The following is an 18,223-nucleotide window of genomic DNA, read 5'->3' as shown; positions in this document are numbered from 1 at the left end:
CACTGACATGGTTGTAGCATTAGAGAGCTGGGCGACTATTTTGATAACACACTTGAAAGGCTGGAGCAGAGCGGACGATGTGAACATGCAACATCTGAAGGTTTAACTTCTTTTAACTGAGCATCTTACGTTTGGCTATTTTCAACAAAGACAAGCGGAGATGGAGACCAGCACAATGTCTCCAAAGGCCCCAATACTCACAGTAGAGGAAGAAAATGTCCTGGTATCCCAGGTACTGGAGATCATTGGTGGGATGACTCTGGAGGCCCTGCAGAGTCTGGATCAGTCTGAGGAGAGAGACGTGTGGTCGATGGAGGAGGGAGATGACTCTGTGTTCTACAGCGACGATGACCAAACTCACCAGGACATCACAGGAGACGCACGTTGCGATGGTAGTGACAACGTGAGCGAGCGTCTCGTCAAAAGCGGAGCAGTTGAAGCTGAAGAGGATGTCCCACAGAAGAAGGGTGACCCAGGAGCAGAATATTTGGAGAAGGAGAGGGAAACAACTCTGTCTGTAAAAGAAGAAGGAAGCCAAGAGCTCCAAACATCTAAAACTGAACTTGTGTATCAGTCGGAGGGCACAGATCCAGAAGCAAAAGCTAAATTAACTCCAGAAAACTCAGAGAGCAGCAGTGGAGAAACTCTACAACCAAACTGCACAAATACTTGTATGCAGACACAACAGGAAAAGAATACCTCATCAGAAACAGGTAAGGGGAGTTTAGTATTATAAAGCAGTGAAATAGATTTGAGGTTTTGTATATAGAGTGCAAGAGATTCTTTTTTCTTTTCTTTTCAGCAGATCAACAAATTAAGGAAGAAGTGGTGCCAGGGGTTCAGACACCAATCCTCAAACCTTTTGATTTCACTAACGAGGAAAGTGATACAAAGCTGAAAGTGGAGGAAGAAGGCTCAAAAGAGAAGTGGAGTGCTGAACTCCAGATATCAGTCGACAGACAGCCTGAGGTAGACCAGGAGCCAGAGCAGGACCGCAACTTCCATGTTCCTGTGGGCTTTCATCAGGGCTCCAGTCCAGGCTACTCCACCCTGCCTCTGCTGAAGAAACCCAGCCAACAGAAATCCTTCGACCACCTCAGCTCCTCCAAATACAGCACCGTGTCCTACCGCAAGATCCGCAGAGGGAACACCCGACAGAAGATAGTGGAGTTTGAGCACATGATAATGAATTTATAAGATGGTTTCAGTGCCCTTCTCCAGAAAGAAATAAAAACTGCCGGACATGATCCATAACAAAAAGTGCACAGCAAAGGAAACTGATTGTAATTGTTTGCTGAGTAACATGATTTTTCATATTTATTAGTTCTAAAATCTGCTTGTATATTGTAATTCTTTGAAATTCTTTTGATATAGCTGTCCAGGTCACACAAACCTAACCCAAACATCTCTATTTGAGCTTTGTGCTGTTTATATCTGCTGTGTCGATCTTGATCTGATTGGAAGAAATAACAGTCATCTAATTTCCAAGAGGCAGGTTTTTCATCTGCTTTCAGCATGAAAATATCTTGTTATGTAAAGCAGGTATTTGAGAAGCAGATTAAATAAATAAGAAGCTCTGGGATTTATAATCCTACTTGCTGTAATAACCAAGATGTTGTTTGGTATTAGAGCTTCAGTACCTGAACTTCTGGAAAAGAGACTCAGTAGTTAAACTATTAGGGTATCCATACATCCATGTCTTAATTAAAAAAAAATTAAAAAGACTTGTGCCATTAAATCTTTATCGTCATTTTATTTTTTGTACTTTCGTAAAGAAATGCATCAGTTTGTGGTTGAAGAGTTTGATAACAGATGACAAAAATAATGAAATCACAGCACAGGTTTGATGGGTGTTTTAAACCAACACTTCCCCCTAGTGACAAAAAACAACAACAACAAAAAAAAAACATTCAAAGACACAAAAACACTTGCACCTAAATCACACAGCACTAAAAACCAGGGAAGCAGCCTCATCAAAAATAAAATACACAACATCTAAAAAAGTAGATGTTTCACCAAAATTATGTGGTATGTTCTTGTACAATCAAATGGATTCAACTTTACATGCAAGTTAACTCATTATTTAACCCAATCGTAACAGCACAAACACCGTTTACATTTCAGATCCATAAGGCACTGGTAAATCTTTGGCAGTCAAATGATACGTCGTACCGGAGAAGATGGAGTGTTCTTACTTAGGCAGTGACATGAAGCCCATCTTTAAAAAAAAAATCTTGCATTTTTCCTCAAATACCTGTGTGGAAGATCTTTTCTAAAATTAGAAACTTCCCCAACCGGGCACATGTTTGAGCTCAACGTCAGTCTGTGCTCATCAATAAAAAGGACATTAGAAACATTGCACATCCCCACACCATCTTGCATCTTTACATCTCACACACACACACATTACTGCGACCAAAGTGTTTCTGGCTCTCTTGGGGCAGTCGTGTGTTTTGAGCTGGACCACAGAGCGCACTGTGGTGTGAGGCCACTGAAGGTCACCATGGTGCACAAATAACACCGAAAAATTAATCACTATCCTTCCCATCATTTAGCACGGTAGTGAGTGAACTGCCATTTCTGGAAGTCACTGTTAGGTATACATGGTTTGAGGTGAAGGGTGTCACCCTGAGGCCCCGCCTCCAGGCACATGTGGTGGGAAACAAACTCTGATATGAGGTGCTCCGCCTTCAAAGACACAAAACAGGAAACTTAATTAGTGAACGACCCTTTCTACTTTGCTTTTACTGGATTTGATGAAGGAAAAATCCTGTTGTCTGATTACAGAGAGTATGAATTCCAAAAATGACGGAGTTGTAAAAGGGGAAAGAAAAACAAAGACAGCAGACAAAGCAAACGGCACACCCAAAGTCAACCTACCAGGGCTGAGTTGGAGGACTTGTGGAACCAGCGGAGCTCAGGCTTGCTGTTGTCGCAGGGTTGCAAACCAAAGCTTTGGCCTTTGGGAGCGACACACAGGTCCTGTTGGCGAACGTGCCTCATCCAGGTGTAATTAAAGTGCTGACTCTGTAAACAGAGAGAAAGAGGGGAGTGACAACGACATAATTACGCTCCATGAAAACTGAAAGATGTTGAAAGATGGCTTAGTAGGGCTGTTTTGAATCCAAGAAGACCGCACTGAGAGAGACTTGGTCTCATCTTGAGCTCCACCCTTGTTTATCGTGGCTTTGGTCCTTTGGTCTTGGGCTCCAACTTCACTTGTCCTGGTCTAAATCTGTTCTTGGATTGTTTTTTCTTTCTGTCATGCCCTCCCATAATTACCAAAAGTGCATAATGTGTGCATCCTATATAAAGGAACTTGTGAAACATTTGCAAGTATTTTGGTGTATTTTGGTTAATAGTAAATATTGGGTATTTGCTGTCAAATGTTGAATCAAATAAAGATGCCTACCTGCTTACTGAGGTCACATATCTCAAAGGACAGAGAGCCTTTCTGCAGGGAGAGGCATTTTCTTACACCACGATTGAAGACCTACAAAGAAACGTAAGATGGTGAAAACAACAGCGCTGAAAACATTTGGTTACTTGTTGCTACCTGAATACTGTCAAGGCTTTAACAGAAAGCTATTCTTTGTTCCAAATGAGCATAATCACTGTCTCTGTTCACTTGACTTTCGTTAAGGGCTTCCCAGCAGGGATAACGATGATTTCATGGAGGGCAAGTATGACAGGCTGTCTTTTTTTCACTGATCATTTAGGGAAATGTAAACAAAGTCTGAAGTGATCACAGAGCATCGTGATTACAAAAGACAACGACACAAAGGAATTCAAGCTGCTGTAGGGAATCTACATACCAGGCCTTCAGCTTTGACTAAAGGAGCTTCTAATTCTGGATACACGTTCTCCAGGTACCACTTGAAGCTCTTGCACTTGAGCCTCTTCCTCAGCTCGATCTGCTCGGTGAGGCTGCCCATGTTAACGGCGTTTTTGTTCAGCAGGTGGTGGTAGCCGTGACCGTAGAAGAGGTCTTTGTACTCGTCCAGCCACACCTCAGCCACCCTCACCAGGTTCCTCTCCACCGTCTTCTGCCTGTCTTTGGGGAACTTGTACGGGTTCTGTCCTCGGAAAATGTGTCCCACTCTGGAGCACGGGATGATCTCGATTTCCCCTCCACACATCCAAATCTGTTCAAATGTAAAACAAGGAGTCATGTGAGAGATGTTCTGTGGAGGTCTCAGGCAACTATATGGCCAGTACTCATAGTACTATACCGGTACCTTGAATGAAATTTCCATGTTCTCCCCACCCCACACATCCAGGCCAGGGTCATAGGAACCAAGCTCATAGAAGTAGTTTTTGTCTATGGAGAAGAGGCCTCCAGCCATAACTGGACACCTGTCAGATGGAAAACATGAATAAAATAAAAAAACGAATCATTAGTTTGAGTCAAGAAACAAAAATGTTGAAAAAAAAGGTAGAAAAAACACAGGCAATAAAACAGCATAGAAGAACCTGAGGTACCTGATTGGATCTGAGATGGTCATGTTGTTCTTCTTTATGTACTCGTCTGATAATGCACTCCAGCCAAACACAAGAGGCCACTTGAAAATACCTCTTTGGAAATTGTCAACCAGCATGTAACTGAAGAGAAAAACCCAGAACAGAAGCTCCAATGTCAGAACAACACTTCCTGATTTGACACAACACAACTCCATATTTGGCTAGTGTTTTACTCTGACATGGTTTCAGTCACCTCATGTCCTTATCACTGATGACTTCAATAACTGGACAGGGCACCTTCTTTCGATCCAGGTACACTCTCTCTAAGAGCGGCTCCAGCCAGCCCATGTTACACTCAACGTGGGAGTCAAGGAAGGTGAGGACCTCACCTACATGAGAGGGAAGCAAACATCCGGCTGCAGTTAAACAAACAGCCATATCTGCATTTAAACAACGAAACCCTACAACACTTGTCAAAGAGTTCTTTGAAAGGCAGGTAAATAATACAGTATGCAAAACGGTTTACACAAGAGAGCAGGTGTTGCTGCTCACTGGTATGTTTCAGTACTATATTATTACATAATCTGCGTTACTTTGTGCACAAATTTAGTTTAGAGTGTAATGAAGAAAATGTAGTCCCACAAAACTACTTTAAACTCTAAAGTCTGTAAATAGGTTGTGAGGTGCATTTACATACGTCTTTATCTCATAAACTAATTTACAAAACAAGGCCTGAGATCTGTACGTCTTGTTGTACCACATTTTTATTCAAATCATAATGACTACTTGTGAGATACATTTGTCCCTGCAGGTAACTACATTCAGTGCTGATATCTTGCACAGCTCACACACCATGATTAAACTTCACTGGATAATACGAGTAAATCACTCACTGGAAAATTTCATTACACATTAGACACATGAGAGAAGAAAACACTTACTTTATGCCTTTATGCCTTTATTTGATATACAGAGGTAAAAAATCATAAAGTGGCATTTTTTGATAGGGTAGCTTGAATCGATAGATATAGTTTATGCAGTGGTAGCAATTTTCGACAAAGCAGCAAAAATCGACAGAACACCGGTAAGTGTAAGTTTTCTCATGTTACGCTTTAAATGCTGTTAAATATGGCTGAAGGCACGAGTGGAAGTGTGCATGTGTTGATTGACATAGCAAAAAAAAAGATGAAGAATCGGCCAAAGTTCAGTCCAAACAAATATTATTTAGCTCCTAAAAATAATTTGGCATTGCTGAGCATCTGTGTCTGCAATAGTGACTGTCTGGCAGAGTTGGCAGTCACAGAGTTGCAGAAGCCTGCACAATGACGTTGCCTTAGCAATGTCCATTACTGAGTCAGAATAAACTAACTACACTGTAAGAGACAAAATGTGTATTATATTTGCTGTGTTAGGCTGCAATGTGTCATTTTGTATCATTTTTGGTTAGTGGTGTGCCGTGGGATTTTTTTAATGAACAAAATGTGCCGTGGCTCAAAAAAGGTTGAAAAACACTGGTGTATATGAACAAGGTATTTTTTCAAAATTTCAAAAATGAGTAATCCTAGCAGTGTTTACCTTTGGCGGCAGCTGCTCCGGCCAGCCTGGCCCTGATCAGACCCTGACGCTCCTTTAGACGAATGATTCGCACTTTGGGAAACTTGGCCATGTATTCATCCAGCGGTGCCTTCAAATGTTCTGTTGGAGCAAAAGTGATACAAGTTGTAACATGTAACATAACATAACACTGACAAAGTAACAAAGGAAACATACACAGCACTTACAAATACTGACATTAACCTAACCCACAACATATTTCAAATAATGGGTACCTGATAATAGGTGAGGACTGTTTTGTGTGTTATGTACAACTAACAACTCCATTTGTGAAAAAACAGGGTCAAAGGCAACTCTTCTCTGATGTAACAATAAAAAGCCTTTATTTGGCGGCTAGTTCATTATAGAACATTAAAAACAACCAACATGTTTTGACCCACAAGGCCTTCGTCAGGGTGTAGTGGCAGAAGAGTTGCCTTGGACCCTGTTTTTTTTAACAGTTTGACTGCAACCCAACCAAAGAGCACCTTCCTGATTACCACTACAGCAACCCACATGAGCGCTCAGACTGATCAAGTGCTAATAAACTCATGATAAAATACCAACTTCGCAAAAATACTGTAGTTTCGGCTTTCTCAAATATGTTAATGATGCCAATTTCCTCAGTTCCATAGAACATGAAAACAAAATTTTGTGCTAAAGCTGTGAATGAGTCTTGTGGTGTATGTATGTTGACCAGTCACAGTAATAATCACTACCTTTGGTGCTGAAATCATCCACCAGAATGATCTCCTTGAGGAGGTGTGGTGGAGATCTGTTGAGCACGCTGTGCACAGAGCGGAGGAGCGTGGACCACACCTCGTCTACGAAACAGAAAATCACACTGGTGGAAGGTAAGTCATCGTGGACCAGATTCTGTGCGCACCTGAAAAACACAACAAAAACAACAATTGAAGCTTTGCAATCACCTGCTGGAACAACTGAGAGGTCCAAAATGTGCAGGAAAAAGACAACTCACGTCTCCGGCCTGGTGTCTGGGACGGCGCGGTCCACTGGGATCTGGTCACTCAGGTAGACGTTGAAATGGCCTTCGTCCCATCTCCTCCTCACCTCGATGTCTTCGTTACTGCCAACAAGTGCTGCCTGTCCAAACTGACCCACAGCGTTGGGATCTCTGGGAGCGAGAGTCGCATCTAGAGAAAGCACTTTGTGGACACCTGGTTTTCTGACAGCGGTGGAGTTATCCTTTACGTCCCCTCCTGCTTGGAGCTTGATTACAGGTTTCAGGGTTTCCTTCGTTGCATTTAGATCACTCTTGTAAATGATCCCGACCTGTTGCTTCTCCTTCTTAGTGTTTATCTCCTTTCCCTTCACATCCTTGTGCAGAGGTTTGGATGTTGTTTTATCAGGGTGCGCCTCCTTGACCTGACGCTTGCTTTCTTTTGTTTCAGTCTTGTCAGGTTTGCCCTTGACTTTTTCTTTTGTCTTTGAGTCTGTCTTGTCCAGAGAGCTTTGTACAGCTTCTCCAGCTTTAACAGGCTCTTTCTTTGAGGTCGGTGCAGGAGGAGCATGTTTGTTTTTCTGAGCATCATGTGACTCCTGCATTACTGTAGGCACTGTCATTTGATTAGAGACATCTATTGTTTCACTTTTCTCTAACTTTGTCCCACTCAAATCCAAAACCACAGCTTTTTTCTTTGCAGAATCACTGTGTTTCGATGTGACATTTTTCAGGGCAGCTCCCTCTTGATGTTCAGACTTCTCTTTGGGAAGATGACCTCCCTGCTGCTGAAATGAGTCCCTCTCCTTGCCCCCCAACATTTGGTCACGCTTCCTGCCTCCCTGTCTGTACACTTGGGATAGTTTGATGTCTGAACTGAGTGGTCCTTGACCCGCACGTGTAACAACAGCCGAGTCCACCCTCTGCACCGGGTGTTTAAACCCCCTGTTGGTCAGCTGTGTGGCCCTGGCCTGCTTCTTGAGGACCTCCCTCTCCTTTATCACCCGCTCCTTCAGCAGCTGACTGTTCACATCGTTTATGGATATGCGGAGCGCAGCCATGTCAAACAGGAGCCAGATGACAGAGGCGACGAACACGAAGGCGAGGACCCTCCCACTCCCCCTCAAGTATCTCCTAACCTTCATCATCATTTTCCAGACTCGTACGAAAAAAAAGGAAAAGAAAAAAGAGGAAGAGGGTGAAATAAAGAAAATGTCACGGTGCTACTACAACAACACAGCGTGGGCCACGTCTGGGTTGAAGGCAAACTTTCCCTGGCTTTGGAGAAGTTAGCTGCCTGCGTGGCATGCTACAGACAGGACACGGAGCAGCAGCAGCAGTCAGTGGTGTCAGTCTGTCAGAGATACAGCAGCCCCTCACCACAACCCATGGTCCTGCGACAATAGTAGCCGACAATGTACGGTTGGTTGTGTGTCCGTACCGTGGTCGCTGCGGTCACGTCCAGCCGCCAGGAGACATTGTGTTTGCTTCGGTAGGAAAAAGGAAAAAAGAAAGAAAGAAAAAAAAAACACACAAAATCTTTCTCTCTCTTGCGATAAGGCACTTGGTTAAAGTTGTTAATGTCGTCGCTCAGGTGTCCACGCCACAACTTTCACTTGACAAGACTTTTGTATGAGGACGTAGCGACCCACTTCCACCCTGTCAGACAACTCTGATTGGACACTTTGACAGGAAAGTGTCGGTTCGCCACTGGCTGATGTCAAGCTGCCGAGAGAGGGACGAGGGCACAGGAAGTGCGTTGACTTACCTTCAAAATAAAACATTTAAAGTGCAGCTTGTATGTAGGCTATATCAATGTATCTCTACAGGTAAATAAAACAGATTATAAGAGCTGAAAAAACAAACAAACAAAAAACACTAAAGTAAACGCTCTTGAAGTAAATGTAAACAGCTGATAAGCGTATTATTTATCACATTTTGGTTGTTTTGCATGCTTTTATTTCACATTGTTTTTTTTTCCACTTTTGACTACTACTCCTTCTGGATTATTTTGCATCATTCTGGTCATTTTGTGACTTTCATTTTACCTCTATGACCAAGACTGAATATAGCTGGACTCTGTCCAGTAGGCCCAATCATGTGATGTTTTTTTTTGTCAGTTGATAATGTTTTCTCGCTTTTTCTATAGGCCACTAGGAGGAAAAAAGAAATTTGAAGCTAATTTCTGTGCAGCAAGTTGTCAGCAAAGAATGTAAATGATTTATACCTAAAGCAACTTTACATTTTAGATTCAGGGTTATGTTGTCAGTACGGTCATGGTGTGTGTTTGTGAATGTTTTGGTTTCCTTATAAACTTCCATATGGGCAGAAAATAGCTGTCTTCAATAGTCCCCAACCAATGGGCAAATTCTTTTCTTAACTGCTTTTTCAAAAGTAAAAAATGAATTTTGATGCTACATTAGGCTACACACAAATGATGACTAAACAATCTTGCAAACTCAGTGAATCTTTCCTTAATTGTATGGATATATGTAATGGACCTTGTTTTCATCTCCCATGATTAAGAATGAACCCCGAACCTCAGCTGGTAAATCAGCACAAATCACTGAATAGGCCAACCCCAAAACATATTTTACTGCAAATATTATGATGATCTTAGTTTGATCCATGAAATGTCTCAAAATATCATTGTATAGGCCTACAGATTAAAAGGTGGGGATGACTGATGTACCAGTCACAGAACCTTGAAAAAGAAGACAAGATGAGTTATTTGTATTATAGGCTATCTACATATATTTATCAGTGATATATTAACTTTTTTGCAATCACGATGTGAAAATCACTCAGTACGACTCTTTTCTCTGGAGTCCTTGTGGTAATGTTTAAAAATGTAGGCCTGGCCTATAGACAACCTGGACTGGTATCTGTAGTTTTAGGAACAACTGGGCAAACTCTAGAAAAAGCAGCCGAGGAGACCATGGTTTCATATTGTTTACTGCTGTGTCCACGTGTCAAAGTAAATGTAATGTTTCCCTTTAATGAGAACTTTATTTTGAAGTTGCTAACCGGAAGCGGGAAACAGTCCAGTAGCCTAGTATTACAGATTCACATCGACTGCTGTTAAAAAAGCTTGAAGTGTTGTCAAAGACAGAGCTGCTGGGCGAGACACCTGTGTCCACCCATCTAAAAATGTTACTTCACCTGAATTCCCCACTGTGGTTGTACTGGTGTAACCTCTACTGCCGTCAAACCTGTTTAACTCAGTGCAGGTGAGTTTCTGTGAACCACATGTTAACACAAACCCTGTTAGCACAATGAAAGTGGCTAAACTGAGGCTGAAGTTGAGCTAAATCTAAAGGCATCTTGTTACTTTTTTCAAATTATTTTTGGTCAATTGATCATTTATGTGGTTTATTTCAAGTATAACATTAGGCCTAATAATTGGAATATTAATAGGCTAATTGAACAAAAAAAAGTTTATTGGTTTCACAGCTGGTTAAATGCTATTCACTGCTGTTTTGTTAAAGGTATTATAAGCAAGGTTTCATCTGACAATTATTTTCATTATTGCTTGCCTAATCAATTGATTGAGAAAAATCAGTTTCCCAGGCCGTAGTGACATGATCAGAGGTGTTGTTTCATCAACAGCCCAAATTCTGAAACATCTTCACTTTAGGCCCTCATGTAGAATAAACTAGAATCATATTGCTTGGAATAAATATATACCCAAAATTAATGTAGGCTAATGATCAGCTAGTATAGTATCCACTCCATTCCTCAGTTCTTTGCTGCAGTATTCAGAGACAATTTAAGCAGTTAAAGAGTTATTGCAGGTTTCATTTGGATCTACATTCAGATTATGGAAAATATATTAATGACATGAAATGGCAAAAACAAAAACATAACAAAAGGCCTGGAAAAGGATGATGACCCTAGAGCAATCCCAAACTGCTGACAATTTATGCAATTGTTATGTAAATTGTAGTTTTTTCCCCAACACCTTTGGTAGCAAAATATGCACACTACTATGAATGGAAACACAATAGATTCCCCCGCGAACATTTTAGTGAGATTACCAATACTCTAAAATACACACACATGTACAGCCACACATGCACAATCACATTTGTAAAACCCGTGTTACTGTGACCATTAGGCAGTGATTAGTGAAGGCGGCGACAGGTTTTCCTCTTCATCAGCAGGCCTCTCCTGGGAGTCCCATTGGCTCCATCCAGCCTATTAACAGTCCCCAACATGAGGAGGGAGGGCAGTGGTACCTCCCATGGTGGCTGCCCTTAGCCCCACTACACACGCTTTCATTAGTGTGTTAGCTAAATGATTGGCCTCGGGATAGCCCCCGAGCTCTGCAATGCATGTGTTAGCTTATATGTTGCATCCATGGGGCAATTTATTAATTTATTCATCCATCTCTGCATTTACATTCAGTGATGCCATCATTTAGTAAATTTGATTTGTGTTTTCCCTAAACTGATGGGCCACAGGGTTAGAGCGAAACATAACAGAGGTGAAAGAGCAGAGAGAGTCAGTCACCAGTGTATACAGTGTCTTCCACAGCGGCAGTATTTATAAGAGAACTGCTCTTAGTTGAACTGAAATGACTTGCTTTAAAAATCAGTCAGCAACGGTTTTCATAATGTGAGCCACTGTTTAAATTTACAAACATTTTATTTTCATTTTTTAGCCTTTAAAACATGAGGATGTGCAGCTGCTTTCTGATCTATATTATTGTATATTCAACATGTTTTAGTCTTGAATTGCTGGTCAGACAAAACAAGCATTTTCAAGCAAGCAAAATATTTTAGACATTTGATTGACCAAATTACTGATTAAGAAAATAATCAGTAGATTATTGATATGAAAATAGCTGCAAGTTGTCGTTGAGCGGTGTATTGAGTTGATATATTGTAGTACCATCCAAATGCCGTCCCTGCCGCCTATTATGGTTCTCTGAGGGGAAACACAAACTGAAAAACAGTTTAGTTCACGACTAAAGATCATTACTGTAAATGTGTCCTATTGAACTATAGGGCATTCCTTCATTCTTTAATTGTAGGCTACCTATTGACCTCAATACAAAAGAGTAAGACGAGTATAAGAACATCTAAAATGCCTCCTTTATCAGAAATATTATTTTGTTATGTTGTGAATGAGATCAATCCAGTATTCAATTCAATTCAAATCACTTTACAACATAAGACATAAGATACATTATTTTAAGGCACTTTACGAGGTAAGGTCAAGACCTCACAATACTATAGAGAAAAACCTAGCATTTCTCATAACGAGTAAGCACTTGACAGTGAGAGGCAGAAGTCCCTTTTGCCAGGAAGAAACCTCCAACAGAACCAGAACCCACAGCCATCAGTTTTGAGAGTGGTGGGACTCACACTGGCAAGAAAGTTAAACACTTTATCCAACAAGCATGACAAAAAATAATAGCCTTTTTGTCACCAATGACATCTGTAACATAAACGAGGCGTTCCTCACCAAAGTGATTACACAGAAGGAAGGCAAATGGAAATCTTGTATTGACACTGGCATGTGTACAATGAGCTAAATGTACTTGTATGATATCTTTAGAACATGTTAATTAGACCCTGAAATTAAAATTACAACAGTTGGTCTGTGTAATTTACATAGAGGTCATGTTGTGCTAATATGGGACTCGTTGAAATAGACAGCCAGCAACAATATGGTTAAGTCTGACCCACTGACATTTCCAGCTCCAAATTATGCACATTGTGTGAATTAAATTAATTAGAGAATTCATTAAGAAATATGGCTTGCGGAAACGAGTATTATATTTAGTTATGTGATGTAATTTTCTTTCATTGTTAAAGCTAATTTGTTTCATAACAGTTCCTGCGGTAGTTTCCCCCCTGTACTAACTATGATATATGTAATTTGTTAGCCATTTAATTAATTATGATTAGAATTAGTGAATGTACAGCTTGTTTTGACAGATGGTTCCCATCAGGGAGACCTTTGCACAATTAACTTATAATCAATTACATCCCATTTTTTTCTGTTTGTTCCATCTTGAAGTTTGTGAGGAAAATATCCACAGCATATGCATCAAATGACTGCTTTACTGTGAATACATCAAATGAGCAATTATCTGTAATTTGCTCAATGGTACAAAGGAGACAAACAACTTTGATTCATTTCATGCTTTGTGAGATACCTGCGAGCTATAACGCGTGGACTGCTCACTCAGTGACCATTTCATCTGTGTTTAATTGTTCTGTCTAGCGACTTATCTCCTTCTGTTTGATGCATTCATGGGTTTCTCAAGTCGTGAATGTTTTTCCCACTGAACAAGAGCACTGTAAAATATTTATTGATTGCTTTATTGCATATTTGGCCTCACTGCAGATTTGACTCTTTTTTTTCAAACACATCCCGTGCAACGACACTCAAAGTGATTAAATGAATGCTTTGTTTTTCTCTGTGGATTTATTATCTGTTCTCACATATCTTATCATTTATCCTAGTGTATCAACACAGGATTTTAGGTTGCCAAACCTGTAAAAGTAAAACCTGGGTCTTGCTGAGCTGTACTCACTTTAGTCCACAAGATGGAGCTTTAGTTCTGCTCATGTCATCCTCCTGTGTGTCTGATGAGATGACGGTCCTCCTGGGTCCCCGGAAGAATCTGCTACAAAGACTCCTGTTGTTTTATTCCCCTTTGCAATTTCTATATATGTATATAAGTTGAAAACATAATAAATCAAGTTTACAAGGTATTGACCTGTACCAATTAAATATTATTTGTTTTTAATGGCCACAGAAAATTTGTGTAAATCTACCATAATCACAAGACATATCATCAATGTAATGACGCAGGTGTAGGCGCTTTCTTTTATATTACGGCACACGGCTCTCATGATTTATCTGATTATTTGGCATAAGCCCTGGTGTTTATAGCAAATTCAAGGCTATTTTCTTCACTAATTTTGTTCATTTCTTGCTTTTCTTCAGGCTTGGAGCAAAGGAAACCATTGACCTTCTGCAGAGTACAGGTAGAAAATCAGTTTTTTGACAATCTGCATTTCGCCAGGAAAAAGCGAGGGGATAGAAACAGCTAAATAAGAGTTTGATTTAGCGCTGATTGCTGTATGTTTTAGTGTTAAATGAATAATTTGAGAATTTTTAAGAAGAATTAAGCATCCAGAAAATAGTTCTGCTCATTTGCAGTTTACAAACTCATAAAACTTCATTGTTATTACTGTAGAAGTCTCTGCATTGTAGATCAGGCTCTGATTGAATCCAGCTTTGTTTTGTAAAGCCAAAATTACGCTCTTACTTAAATAGTCCACAGCCTTTATCATTTTTTTCCCCAGGTGACATGAAGGTGATACTGATTTGGCTCCCACTGGACATGACTTAATGTCTGACATAAAAAATAACTACATAATTTGTCTCAATCCAGAGGGCTGACTTGGCATGGGCAGCAGCAGTCCTAAATGTCACCCTATAATGAGTTCTGGCCAAAGGTACACAGTTAGGACAGTGCCCGCTGGCACCTGGGATGCCCACTGGCTAGCTTTTTACCCCACAGCCATTTGGACAACCCCAGTTTTCTTTGTGAACACTGCCGTACACGATTTGCATCCGAAAAAAAAGTTTTAGTATTGTGAAGTTTCATTTTACCCTGGCAGTGGAAGACAATAGAATATGTTTAGCTTATAGTGCTAAAAGAGTAAGAGCAAAAATAATATGATATCTTGATAAAATACAGTAGAAGTAAATAAATAAAAACCATAGACCACACAGATGTCATCATACCTGCTGGAAAATTTAGAAATCTATAGTGTCACATGCTGTAACTTTCGATGGCTCGCTGGTGCTAAGTGGTAAGTTTTATGTAGAGAATGCATGGAGGACTTGGGCTGAAATTATTGCAGTGATCATATAACGCTGTGAACGATCCAACAACTTGCCACATTCTCAAAATGAATGCAGGAAGACTTTCAGTTTTGAGGAACTTGACTTCTTTTGTTTGACTGGTATGAGACCTATTGGCAACACGCTGGGTTTATTATCTTACAAAGGCACAGGAGATGAGGGAACATTGTATCTAAATTAACTTTTTCTATTTCCCGGTGAATGAAATCAATTCCATCCTTTTATGTTACTTTTCATCTGCCTTTTGTCTTGTTGCGGAATCTTTTCTCTTTCTCTCTCATTCATCTGTTTTGCCCTTTCCTTGATCTGATAGCATTAAACATATAATTAAGTCATAAAGGAGGGGACTGATGAGTGTAGCAGATGGTAATTGCGTCCTACATTTGAATGAAATGATATGCATTGCTACAATTTACAGCCTTCGCCTCATATTTTATTCAGCAACCTTTTATCTCTTTTCCTGCAGAATTATTCTGCAATAAATTTAGACATCTTATCAATAGCTGGAGTGATAGTGGCAGAAACATGGAAAAAATGAGCCTCTGCCGTTTTATGCTGTTTAAAATAATTTTCCATAATAAAGGAGCTATCAGAGCTGCTCTATCACTGTAGAGGGGTGGATGTTCCTATTTCTAGTAAGGCTGCCCCTGGTTTGTGGACAGGCTGTCACTCTCCTGTATAGTCTGAAGACATGTGAAAGGAGAGAGGGAGATGGAATTAACCGAGTTCAGCTGAGGTTTCCGAACCTCACAGAGGCAAATTAGACAAGTGTAGTTAGTCCCAAGTTATTTTACGTTTTGCCTACCTGAAATACTGCTGTTTAATAAGATACTTGGGTGCAAGATATTGTCCAAAAAGGCCATTTTTGTGGTATTTTGTAAGGGAACACACCTACAGACCCCAAAATAAGAGTGTAACTTAGACATTTTGCCTGTTTTGAAGTCGTTATTCACAACTAGGTGTTTCTAATATTTCATCCTCCATGTTCATAATAGCACCATAAACCTCCCAAACTGCCTTAAAGTTAAGTCTAAGCCTCTCGAAAGCCCTCGAAAAACATTACAACTTCCATAATGGTAGGTCTATTGCATTACAGTGTTAGTTTTAGCTAAATGCACCTAATAGTGAGTGTATTTACCAGTATGTAGAGGAGTGAAGAGGAGTGAAGACGACTGTGCCAAGCTGGCTTTCTGCATTTCTCTTAGTCATAGAGACTTATAATTCAGCAGAAAAGCTTGATGCCAAAACAGCCAGTCAAATGGATTACGGTCGTTGCCCTATAATTACTCTACTTCATGCCCAGGTAAATTTTGTCCAGGAAAACAGCACATTAGATGAAGCGTAGATGCACCGCTTTGTCATCCAACACTCAGACGGGTCCCTCCTTCACAAGATCATTCGCACCTACTTCCACATGAAAACTTTGCTCCTGTAATGGCAGCAAGTAGAACAGTTTAGTGGAGACATGCCAGAAGGAGCTTTTTGTTCCACTGACATGCTTTCCTCTCACCAGTCCCCAGTGAAGTGCTGGACTCCGCTGATATTTGAGAACTGGTAGCTGGGGTGATATAGGTTTAATTCTCATGTTACCCCCGACCTGCCAAGTACAGGCGTCTGGTGCCAGCTGGAAGGCTTTCATATGTTGGTGAGCGAGGGTTGTGGGGGTATTAGCAGGGGCAGAAGAGAGGAGGGCAAGTATACAGTACATACACAAGTGTCTCTAGACCTTGAAGGTGCTGCAGAAGAGCTTTCCACATGTAGACACCCCAGGCACTTAGCGTTTAGTCATGATGCAGGTCCATTACCTTTAAGTACAAGTACTTATGTTTGGTCGCCTGTTTTTACAGCCCTTCTAGCTTGAAAGGAATCTACCCGGGGTGACCCAACTCTATTTATTGATGCTTCCTGAGTTTCCACTTGCTGGTAATAGACTGGAAAACACAGATAATGTGTTTGATCGATCAACGAGAACAAATTTCATTTGTTGGGATCAATAACAGTTTACAGTTGACAGAGCCTACATTTATTTGAGCTTTTTGATTGAAGCTGTCTTGGCAAGCCAGCAACGTGAGCCACTCCAGGCCGGGCCTATGTGGCAAGCATGGACTCTTCTGTTCCATTATTGCCAGCAATCTGTATTTAAAACTAATATCAGTGTGTGCTGCATGGCTTGGGGCAAAAGGCACCAAACCAATCTGATATACAGCATGTGTTTCTTTTCGGTTCCTTGTGATGTGAATTAGAATGTGAAAAATAACAATTCCCTAACATTTTTCACTGGTATCCATTTTTTCATTTGAGGGTGTAATGATTAGATTTTTTTTCCAGCAGCATGATTTGTATTATGTTTTCACTGTGTTCAAAACATAATAGAAAAGTGATGTGGAACCAAAGGGAAAAAGAGGAAATTAACTGACGTGCAGAAGAAAGACGTTTCCATGGCTCAACCTTTTGCAGTTTTCTTCATGTTTCTGCTTTTCATGATCATGCTCTGTGGAACGCCCTGAAGACATGAGAGCCCTTGCTCTGTGTCACACAGTTGCAGGCCAGGCCGCTACCTTCTGCACACACAGACAAAACAGCATGAGATGGGAAGTCCACATGGATAAACATTTACTATGGTAGGTGTTGCTTCAGGCAAGTGCTATTCAGGGGGAATTTACTGTGTATACCGGTGTTACGGCAATAATCTTCTTATAGAGGTGTGTTTGCAAAGGTTTTTACCGGTTCGTGTTGGGCTTAGCATGAAAGGCTACATGTGGATATATGTACATTTGTTGTATTTTTACCAAAATTAAAGATAAACCAGCCAACCCCTTTATGTTTGACTTATTCTAAAGAAATCTCAAGAAAAGACCCAACCATGAACTGGTATTTTGAGTCAGTCACGCATGCATTTAGTGTGGTATGAGTGAATCAACAAAGAAGCTGTAAAGTTGAGGGCATCTGCAAAGTTGGCTGATAGTTCTCTGTGGGTTTGTCACTGTAAACAATCGCTTTTCATTATGATCATTATAAAAATATGGAGTGTAGATTTTTCAGTGTTAACAAGCATGAAAAATATTAGATTAATCTGTCATTGTATTGAACGGTTCACATACATAGAATCGTAAGCATTTGCCTTTACTGTGTGACCCTATTCGTGACCCCGGCACTGTAGACTCAAAGTATAAGAAGTGGTGTTAATGTTGCTGGTGGTGAAGATGGCGCCTTTTTGCAGCCTGTCCTTACTGCAGGCTCTGTGTGTGACTGCTGTGTGGCTGTATTCACCGGGAAGGGCATGGACTTGGATTGGAGGACAATGCATCAAGACTGCTG

At 40.6% G+C, this 18,223-nt stretch overlaps 2 protein-coding genes across 2 annotated transcripts; one reads left to right on the top strand and one right to left on the bottom strand.

Annotated features, from left to right (window-relative positions):
* The first annotated feature begins 24 nt into the window (after window positions 1-24).
* ermn (ermin) lies at window positions 25-1,224 on the top strand. The gene is made up of 2 exons (XM_085764519.1): window positions 25-713; window positions 803-1,224. Exons 1-2 carry the CDS (start codon window positions 161-163, stop codon window positions 1,195-1,197), a joined length of 948 nt encoding a protein of 315 aa, XP_085620645.1. The 5' UTR covers window positions 25-160; the 3' UTR covers window positions 1,198-1,224.
* A 509-nt stretch (window positions 1,225-1,733) lies between these two features.
* Window positions 1,734-8,649, bottom strand: galnt5 (polypeptide N-acetylgalactosaminyltransferase 5). The gene is made up of 10 exons (XM_085764518.1): window positions 7,034-8,649; window positions 6,774-6,940; window positions 6,037-6,156; window positions 4,715-4,850; window positions 4,483-4,602; window positions 4,239-4,356; window positions 3,816-4,145; window positions 3,413-3,493; window positions 2,881-3,027; window positions 1,734-2,688 (listed from the first exon to the last, which is right to left on the bottom strand). The coding sequence occupies exons 1-10, from the start codon at window positions 8,164-8,166 to the stop codon at window positions 2,548-2,550; spliced, it is 2,493 nt and encodes an 830-aa protein (XP_085620644.1). The 5' UTR covers window positions 8,167-8,649; the 3' UTR covers window positions 1,734-2,547.
* Window positions 8,650-18,223: the final 9,574 nt, after the last annotated feature.

The sequence above is a fragment of the Trachurus japonicus genome, chromosome 21 (assembly GCF_045865225.1).
Source record: "Trachurus japonicus isolate A0001 chromosome 21, Traja_1.0".
Classification (NCBI taxonomy): Eukaryota; Metazoa; Chordata; class Actinopteri; order Carangiformes; family Carangidae; genus Trachurus; species Trachurus japonicus.
The sequence above is the reverse complement of the archived record's forward strand: the minus strand, read 5'-3'. Positions and strand labels throughout refer to the sequence as shown.

What these genes read in the sequence shown, in the direction of transcription:
- ermn (XM_085764519.1), top strand. Translation starts at nt 161, where the DNA reads ATGGAGACCAGCACAATGTCTCCAAAGGCCCCAATACTCACAGTAGAG. An exon ending in GAATACCTCATCAGAAACAG is followed by an intron (nt 714 to 802) that starts GTAAGGGGAGTT and finishes TTTTCTTTTCAG; the next exon opens with CAGATCAACAAATTAAGGAA.
- galnt5 (XM_085764518.1), bottom strand. Translation starts at nt 8,166, where the DNA reads ATGATGATGAAGGTTAGGAGATACTTGAGGGGGAGTGGGAGGGTCCTC. An exon ending in CGGAGCAGCTGCCGCCAAAG is followed by an intron (nt 4,851 to 6,036) that starts GTAAACACTGCT and finishes CCTCTCATGTAG; the next exon opens with GTGAGGTCCTCACCTTCCTT. An exon ending in ACATGGAAATTTCATTCAAG is followed by an intron (nt 4,146 to 4,238) that starts GTACCGGTATAG and finishes ACATTTGAACAG; the next exon opens with ATTTGGATGTGTGGAGGGGA.